Genomic DNA, 10,003 nt, shown 5'->3' with positions numbered 1-10,003 from the left:
AGTCGCTGCCCACTCTTTATCAAGGTGTAAGAATCTTCGAAGTGATGCTTTTGAACTTCGCAGATGATCTTGTTTTCGGAGGTGCGGCCGTCTTCTACAGAAATTGGTTTTATGGACCATGATTTAGTACAATTTTTTTGAATGTTCCTAATTGTGCTAATAGAGCGCACGAGTCTGGTCCATGTTGAGAATTTAGCAAACCTAGTGACAACTGTAGTAGGCTGCCTGACGTTTGCAGTTTTTGACACTTAGTTTTTTTAGCTCGGGATCTTTTGGGTCTAGAACTTCAGACTGTTGCTGATTTAGCTTGTACTGATCAATGGTTGCAGCCTTCAGGAAGTCGGGTCCAGAGAACCACGCTGAATCTGCCAATTGATCACATGGTTTTCCTCTCGATGCAATGTCTGCTGGGTTGCAGTGTCCCGGTGTGTGATTCCATTGTTTGATTTTTGTTTCAGAAGTTATGATCCTGATCCGATTGTGAACGAATGTGTTGAATCGTCTAGAGGCGTTAGATATCCAGCCTATAACAATTTTTGAGTCCGACCAGAAGAACTCATCGTATTTCATATCTAACTGCTCACGAAGCGTTTTGCTAAGTTGTGTTGCCATGACGGCGGCCACAAGTTCCAGACGTGGTGTTGTAAATAAGCCTTTCGATGGTATCACTCTTGATTTTTCTACAAGAAATGCCACGTGTACATGACCATTGTCGTTAACTTGGCGGATATAAGAGCATGCTCCAATTCCAACACCACTTGCATCACAGAAGTGATGCAGTTCAGCTTTGACGACTTTACCGAAATCTTTTGGCTTGAAGCATCGCGGTATGTTGATTCGTTCTAATGCTGGCAGTTGGGAGGTCCATTTGTTCCATTTAAGAGATATCTCTTCGGGTATTTGCTCGTCCCAGCTAACATTGGCTTTGTTTATCTCTTGCAGGATGTTTTTGCCGATTAAAGTGTACGGAGCTATAAAACCACGGGGATCGTACAATTGGCCAACGATCGAGAGGATTCCTCTTCGTGTGCTTGGTTTTTCCTGGATCTTGTTCACAAACTTGAATGTGTCGAACTCCATCGACCACTGTAGGCCCAGGGTTCTTTGTTCGGGAAGTGAGTTTGCAAGTAGGTCTTTGTCGTGTACTGATCGTTCAGATTCGGGGAGAGATGAGAGAACTTCCACGCTATTGGATGAAAATTTATGTAGTCTCATGTTACCCTTTTTACAAATTTCTCGAGATTCTGCAATAAGGCTAACGGCTTCTGTCTCTGAAGCTACACTGGTGATGCCATCATCGACATAAAAGTTGCGATTGATAAATGCTGCCGCTCTCTTGGAAATGCTGCTATGATCTGTTGCAATCTTGCGTAATCCGTATGTGGCCACAGCAGGCGACGACTTGGCACCAAATAGGTGCACCTTCATTCTGTAGGTTTTTGGTTGGCCTTCTTCGTTGTACCACAGGAACCTTAGATAATCTCTGTCGTTAGGCGCTACCAAAAAATTATAAAACATTTTTTGAATATCGCAGCTAATAGCCACTTGCTCCCTCCTAAACCTGCAGAGTATCCCAAAGAGGGAGTTCATAAGGTCAGGGCCTGGAAGTAGGTGATCGTTTAGCGATGTTCCTTTGTACACAGCTTTACAATCAAAAACCACTCTTAGCTTTTGTTTTTGAGGGTGTTTTACTGCAAAGTGTGGCAGATACCATCGTTCTCCTGGTTTTGCATCTTCTTCCTGCACTGGCTCCGCTAGTTTTTCCTCTATCAGTTCATTCATAAACTTATGATAATCTGCCCTGAATTGAGGTTGTTTCTGAAACTTTTTGCTTAGACTTTCTTGCCGACTCTTGGCTTGCTCTATGTTGTTTGGGAGTATCGGTCGTTGTTTAAACGGGAGCGGCATCATGTAATTTCCAGCCTACGTAGTTGTTGTATGCGCCTCTAAGAAGTTCATAAATTGGTAGTCATCTTGAGACAACATATCACTCTCGACCTTGCTGGTATTGGTTTGATAGGTTGTGCATACCTTGTGTTTAGTTCGGCAGGTCTCCTCTACACCGAAAACGGCCCACCCGAGTTCTGACCTGAGTGCATAGGGCTTATTGTCTCCACCTTTGATAGCTTCCAGAGGGAAGAAGGCAGAAGTACAGTTGGCACCAATCAACAGGCTCACGGGAGGTTCATTGGTGGTGGCAATTTGTCCGCTATCTTTTGCAGGTGAGGGTGATCCAATACGTTGGTGTGATTCGCAAACTCACCGGTCGAGTTTGGGATAGTTTCCCACTCATATGCTGATGGTAATTTAACTTCTCCGCCGTTATAACCTTGAATGATGATGTCTCCGACCATGTTTATCTTACTCAGTTGTATTTCGCCAGTCATTGTTTCGATTTCGATGGGTTTTGTTCCTAGACTCCTCAGTCCTAGTTGTGTCGTGAGATCTTTGGTTATATAAGAATGGTCTGACGCTGAATCAAGGAATGCATAGATCAGAACTTCATTGAGCGGGTTTGAGGCTGAGGATACATACCCTGGCATACCCATATCGAACAGCTTGTTTTGGGATGTCGTTCTTGTGTTTTTATTTGACAACTTAATTAAATCCGCACCCTGTAGATCTTGGTATTCCACCGGAGAAATGAGAGGACAATGCTCCGTGCTACTGGTTTTGTTGGAGTTCAGTGTCTGCGCCACTTGTGGTGAGTTGGTGTTTTTAGCTGCATTACCCGGAGTTTGTCGATAATTTAAGTGAGCTGAAGCTGTTTGTTGGTGAGGCGTGGCGTTTCTGGGCCACATGTGTCCTGAATTGTAGTTTCGGTGGTCCGCATTTTGTTGCTCTTCATCCCAGTCTTCTTTTGTTTTATGTAGACATGTGGCATGCCCTGGTCTTCTGCATTTGGAGCAGATGTTTTTTCCTTTACTGCTGCATCTGGCAGCCCCGTGACCAGGTTTAACGCAGATGTAGCACAGCATGTTGTTAGCAATAAACCTCATACGCTGACTGTAGGGCTTTTCCCAAATTTTGAAACATTCTGTCACTTTGTGGCGGGGGACTTCACAGTATAGGCAACTTCTCTCTGGTGTATGGTCAACGCTGTTTGTGGCTAAAGATCTGGTGTTATTGGGTCTTGGCCGTTTGTCATGTGCCTTCTCAAGATTTTGCATTAGAGGCTGTGAGCGCATTTCTGCTAAGTCGTCAACAAATGAAGCGAACTCTGCAAATTTAGGGTAACGCATTTCCTTCTTCCGTATACGGTGTGTCGTTGCACCCCACTTTTGATGCGCCCAGTCAGGAAGCACTCTTGCAAATCGTTCGTTGTTGAATTCCTCGTCTAAGCTCGCTAGGCCTGGAATCGATTTCATGGCGTTACTACAGCTTTCCAGGTAGTCGGCATATCTCTGGAGGGCTGGCGTGTCGTTAGCAGAGATCTTTGGCCAAGTATCGAGTTTGTTTTTCATTGAACGGGCCACGTCCAATTTGTTCCCGAATCGAGAGGTGAGTTTCTCTCGTGCATGTCAATAGCTCAGCTCCGTACGAATCATAAATTGGCCATTTATGCATTCCCTAGCAGTTCCTTCAACATATTTTTTAAGGTATCTGATCTTTTCAGAGCCGTCTTCGATGCCCATTGAAGAAAGATAACCGTCAAAATCACACTCCCAGTCGTCGAACTCTAGTGCATTGCCGCTAAAGATTTCAGGTTCGATGTCAACCTTTCTAGATCTTTTTATTCCTTGCGTAATTTCGTTCGATAAAATGCGAATGGAATCGCTCTCTGATATCTCACTGTGAGCATGAGATGCCTGATTTATCTTTTATTTTACTGAAAGTGCGTCGAGTCGGCTCCATATGCCCGTTTTTCTTGTTGGAGTTTCTGGAGGCGACTCTAGGTTCACTGGTTCGGTTCTTATAGGCTCTTCATACAGTGGCATACTCTGTTGGTAAGGCGTTGATTTAAGTAAGGACGCTCTTAGTGGTGGCTGCGCATTCAAACTGATTGGTGTTGTGAGTGTGGATGTTGCTCCCAGTCGCTGTTGCTGTTTAGGTTTCGATCCCAACTCTTCTTCTATATTCCTTTCTGCAAGGTATTCTTCAAGTTTCCGCTGCTCTTCAAGTAGCCTCTCTTTGACTTCCAGCTGTTCCTGTTCTCTAGTTTCTTCTTCTTCAGATGCCATACTCTGCTGTTGTTCCAGGATTCTTTGTGTAATCTTACTGGTTTCACCAATAAAGAATTCAAAGTGTTGTTTTATTTTCATTTCCACTCTATTATCAGATAGCTGAGACAATTTAGCGTAATCAGAGGTAATAGCTGAAGCCTTCGCTTCAATATCAGTTACGCATGCATTGAAAGTTTCTGACAAAACAACACCTTTAAGACAGCTCTTAAAAATAACATCGACCGCTCTTAGCTCTCTATTTATGGAAGCATACAATGAAAATGCTAACTCATTTTTCTGGCTTTCTTTGCCAATTGCAGAAGCTTTGAAGGTACGAGTAGGCCTGGTCTTAGCTATGAATTTTACTTCACTTAATGAGTCAGCACTGGTTGTAGGCATAATTGGATCTGCTAATTGATTTTTAGGATTGTCGTCCAGGTCAAGTAAGCTGTTGTTAACTCCAGCCATAATATGATCTAATTGATTTAAGAAGACAATTACTTCGCTTTATAATGAAAGACAGATTAGATCAACCACAAGTTCGTATACAATCTGAGTTAACTAAATTGAGCATACGCTGCTCGAGTCACAAAGCCGAATTATTTTCATGAACCGTACTCTGGACCAGTTTTGAATGGGTCTGATCACGATAGGCTAAACGACCCAGACCACGATAGAGCAAAGGGAACGAGGTCACACAGGTAGTCAGAGAAAGAACGTTGATTCTAGGTTAATTTAAACACCAATAATATTAGAAAAAATACAAGTTAAAATTTAAGAAAAAATACAATCACTGTCAATGCTAATTTATGAAGTTTATGACATTTACTAAATAACTATTTTAATCAAGTGAAACTTATCCAACAGTTGAATGTCTCGGAGTCCGTTACAGAGTTTGGTGGTGTAGTCCTATATAGTCCTCTCTGTAGTTCACGATATTCAATCTGGCTCGTTGGCTCTGTCTATAGTTTGCAATAATCAGTCTAGCTCGTTTCCCTGTCTGTAGTTTACAATATTCAATCTGGCTCGTTGGCTCTGTCTATAGTTTACAGTATTCAATCTGGCTCGTTGGCTCTGTCTATAGTTTGCAATAATCAGTTAAGCTCGTTTCCTTGTCTGTGGTTTACAATATTCAATCTGGCTTGTTGGCTCTGCCTATAGTTTAAAGTAATCAATCTGGCTCGTTGGCTCTGTCTTTAGTTTACGATATTCGATCTGGCTCGTTGGCTTTGTTTCGGTCTGGTAGATAACCACAAAGATTTCACTGTAGCAGTTCACGCGGTCTGCTATGTACATACGTGTACACCCGACAAGCTAATTGTTATGTAATTGCACTTGAGTGCTGTAGCGAAGTGTTTGTGGTGAGCGTTCGATTTCACTGGTGTTTATTTATATATATATTCAAACTTCCATCAACGCTGGCTAATAAGTAACATCGTGAAATCTACAATAACATGTTAATTACGAATAAACACAAGGAAGTTTAAATTCCAGTAAAATAGATATCAACAGTTGCTGAATGAATGTCATTTGAAAGCTTAAAATAAAAGATTATAATAGTAGCTTAAACACAAAATAAAAGATTATAATAGTGGCTTAAACAAAACGAACCTTTGGCTTTCTGTCACATTAGCTTGCCATAGTTTCTGATAATAAAATTCTATGTATTCAACACTTCATTTGCGTTTCAAAGCTAAGCATAATAAGTTCCATTCAGCTTTTAGTGGCTGCAGACGGTTGCTAACGCAACGATCTTTCCCTTAGTCTAAACGGTAAACAAGTCCCCGCCCCCCATTGATCGTGGTCCGAGGCAGCGGGTCTGTCAAACTCATTAGCCAAGTGATCAAACGAGCGAGCGCTAACTACTGAATATAGATTCTGTATGGATATATGTACACAAATTTGTGGTTGATCAGCCGCCTAGCCTACTATTATTACGGAATTTACTTGACTGATAAACAACACACAATAAAGTCCTTGCTAAAACTATTTTAAAACTGATTTATTTATTTAAGCAGAGTAGTATAGCAGTGGTTATAGTATTAGGAAAAATACAAGTTAAACAGATATCAAGTTAGCTACAGCAGCTGATATAAAGATGTTTACAATGAAATGTAATATTTATACTCTTTTACTCATGATAATCTACTAATGAGCTCCAACAAATCTATTTTGCAGATTTGCTTTCAAGAACCTGTTTACAATTTTAAATGACTCCGGTTTTATTCACACCCTTGTCCATGACCAGTATATCTCTGGTAACATTCTCTTCTCCACTTTTAACCAGCTGTTTACAATGGATCTCGATCAGCAAAATGTAACATTAATAATTGGACTCAACGTATCAGGCTACAGGGAAGGAAATTCTAGCCAAGCAAAATTCAGAGGTATATACAGCATCTATCACCTCACCAATTCTTCTCTGTTACTTTCGGACACCTACAATCATGTGTTAAGAAGAGTTGACAGAACTTCTCAAGAGTCCTCTCTATTCGCTGGAACTCCAGGAAAATTTAAGTTTGGTAATGGCAATCTCTCTACCTGTTCTTTTCATAACCCAGCTACGTTAACAACGTTTGACGGAGTAGCATTTTATATTAGCCAGTACGGCATCCCCTACATCGCTATTATGAATCTAAACACTATCAACGGATATGTTCACCACATTGAACTACAGTTATATATAGTATCAATGTTGGCTGATCTTCAACATAATGTTTTACTTACGATTACCGAAACACAGGTTTTACAAATGGACCCAGCTGCTTTACACCTGGCTACCGTTACAGCCGGTTCCTCATCTGGCTATGTTGATGGGGCTTTACAAAGTGCTAAGTTCGGTAGATTGACTGATATGATAATGCTAAACAATGACACACTATTAGCCGTAGATTATGCAAATAATGTATTGAGGGTGATTGATCTTAATGGTCGGGTCAGTTCAATATGCTCAAGGTCAGGTGGAGGTCAACATATCAGTAATTGTAACATATCGACACCGACAGTTCTCATGAAATACAACGCTTCGCTGATACTGATTGGAAGATCTAACTCACTCTCTGGTTTAAGTGGTGAGTACAAATAGCGCATAACTTGAAGCTGTTCTTTTGATAAAAAAGTAAACCAATCTAAATGTGAGAATATAGGCAAGCACATAGTTATTCAAACATTTCGCGAGACAGCGACCGGCCTGAAAATTTTTGCAGTGTACAATAACCGGAGCATATCTTTGTGGTTCTCACCCAAAATAATTATTTTAGTTTGTTTTATACCTAGGTTGAAAGACAAACATTTGTAAATGAAGTTCTGATACAGGTGGCAAGCACAACCCTTTACAGTTTCATATGGCGGTACTATATTTATTTTACCGAAGGAGCAGTAAATCTTTGAATCATAAGTCTCTCATTGCTTAAACAGCTGATTAATGTATAATCATTCTAACTTTGATGCTATTTCTCTCATGCAAAATATTTCTTCAAGTCTTCAATTTTCAACAGCAAATAAAAGTTTTAGGTGTTAAAGTTTAACCGGAAATAAAAAAACAGAAAACAAAAGTAAATCAAGACATTTTTTCATGTCGTACTAAAATCTGATAGTTGTATCTGGTATGTCAATGTTTATAGATGAAATGGGCTCCAGTCCTCTAAGCAAGCTGGGTTTCCAGATCAATGCAAATCAAATTTATAAATCTGAAGTCAATGGGTGAGTTGTCTACTCTTGAATGAGCTAAACTTTCAGTATCCTCATCTATCAGCTTTTCTTTTGTTTTCGATGTCCTTTAAGACTCTGCTAAAGAGAAGGCTGATAATGCCTGGGTTATTTTAGCCTGTCTTGACAAACTGTTGTTTTTGCGGAGTTGTCCCCGGGTGAGCAACACAACAGTTTGTCACAAGACGTCCTGCACCTAATGCATCAGCTGCACTGAAAGGAAGTTTTTCTCCACCATCTATGCGGCTTGGCTGCGATGTTATGGCGGTCGCTCCATTGGTAATCATAACGAATTTTGCGCAAAAATTTATGTAGAAAAAAATAAGATTATAACGTTTAACTAAAGACCAGTCTTTAGTAGAATCGCAGCAGCTCAATCTAGGCAGCAGGAAGCAAGTAAAGCGCTCTAAAAGCACTCCTAACAAGATTTGATACCTTGAGACCAGCAATAAAATCAACCTACATAAACACTTTTATGTTTGAATTCAAAGCATAATCGTAATTCAGAACTTCAAGCCGAATCCACCACAAATGGCAACAACAGTAATTTATAATTGCTTTTAATCATGTTTCGTAAAAGAACCCAATGTACACCTAACATTTACATCTAATAACAGTAAAAACTAAACCGATGAACTATGTACATGTAATGTAAGTTTCAATTTTTATATATTGTCATGCAAGTGCCAAGTATTACTGGTACTTTGCCAACAAACATTATGCTTTTTAGCTAAAGCTTTATACAAGCTAATATTATATAGTACTGTCTCATTATAGCTTTTAATAATGCTTGTAGCTTTTTACAAAGCTTTTCTATGACCAAACATATAAATACTTGGGTTTTCTGTTATCAAATCAGTTGTCTCTGGAGTGTGCAATAAACCATTCCTCTAATTTAATACTCTATTTAATTGCTTCTGTGCAGAAACATAACAGAAGCTAATTGGCGACAAGGATTTCTCTTTTGAACAGTTACAAAGAGTTTTGTTCAGATTATATCATTGATAAAATCGATACAAAGAGTTCTAGTTTATTACAAGAGTAACTGTTCAAAATTGCACCACTACAATGGCAGAAGTAGCAGACCTGATCAAGCTAATGCGGAAGCAGCAGGAGGACCAGAGACAGCAGCAAGAGGAGCAGAGAAAGCAGCAAGAAGAGCATAGACAACAGCAGAATGAGGAGTTCAAGCAGCAACAAGAGGAATACAGACGTCAGCAAGATGAAAGAATGGAGGAGAATAAGAAACTGATGGAGCTACTACTACAAAACCTACAACGGAAACAAGAAACAGCTGCAACCGCTGTTCCAGCCTTCCCAGGTTTTGACCCAACAGCAGAGCTACTAACAGATTACATAGACAGATTCAACACATTCATTGTAGCAAATTCTATTCATCAAGACAAGATTGCTGGCACTTTTCTCACCAACCAACAGCCTACACTCTACAAGCAGCTTAGTAATATGGCAGCTCAGCTTTCAACACCCAAGCAGATCAACGACCTCAACATGGATGAAATACTGGAATTTCTCAAAGACCAGTATGACCCTAAGCGCTTCATTGTTAGAGAGCGTTACAAGTAATGGAGTGACATGCAGAGGAAACCTGGAAAAACTATTCAAGAGTTAGCTGCCAGAATTCGTCAAGATGCAACTACATGTGCCTTCATAGACATTACAGATCCATTAGATGAGGCTCTCAGAACAAGATTTATCTGCTCTGTAAACAATGAAGCAGTTCTCAAATCTCTCTTCAAGGTCAAGGACAATGAACTCAACTTCAACAAAGCTATACAGGTAGCACAGGAAACAGAAGAAGCAGCTAAAGTTGCCAAAGAGACAGTTTATAGAAACTCGTCTAAAGTCAACAAGGTTGCTCAACATAAATCAAGATACAAACCAATCCAGAAAAACAACTCTACACCTGACAAGCAGAAGGAAGGAAAGCTATGCTACAGATGTGACCGAACTAACCATACAGCGGATGACTGCAGATTCAAAGCAGCCACCTGCAACTTTTGTTCTAAACAACGTTACATAGAAAGAGCATGCAAGAAAAAGAAATCATCTGCAGCAGAAAAACCAGTAAAGATGATAGAATGCACATCAAGCAAGATGGTGAAACTTGCTGA

At 40.2% G+C, this 10,003-nt stretch overlaps 1 protein-coding gene and 1 pseudogene across 1 annotated transcript; both read right to left on the bottom strand.

Annotated features, from left to right (window-relative positions):
• Window positions 1–201: 201 nt before the first annotated feature.
• Window positions 202–1,908, bottom strand: LOC137406735 (uncharacterized). The gene has a single exon (XM_068093352.1). It carries the CDS (start codon window positions 1,906–1,908, stop codon window positions 202–204), a length of 1,707 nt encoding a protein of 568 aa, XP_067949453.1.
• A 266-nt stretch (window positions 1,909–2,174) lies between these two features.
• Window positions 2,175–4,631, bottom strand: LOC137406734 (uncharacterized; annotated as a pseudogene).
• Window positions 4,632–10,003: the final 5,372 nt, after the last annotated feature.

The sequence above is a fragment of the Watersipora subatra genome, chromosome 10 (assembly GCF_963576615.1).
Source record: "Watersipora subatra chromosome 10, tzWatSuba1.1, whole genome shotgun sequence".
NCBI classification, from domain to species: Eukaryota; Metazoa; Bryozoa; class Gymnolaemata; order Cheilostomatida; family Watersiporidae; genus Watersipora; species Watersipora subatra.
The sequence above is the reverse complement of the archived record's forward strand: the minus strand, read 5'-3'. Positions and strand labels throughout refer to the sequence as shown.

Coding starts and splice junctions, on each gene's coding strand:
- LOC137406735 (XM_068093352.1), bottom strand. CDS start 1,908: ATGCCGCTCCCGTTTAAACAACGACCGATACTCCCAAACAACATAGAG.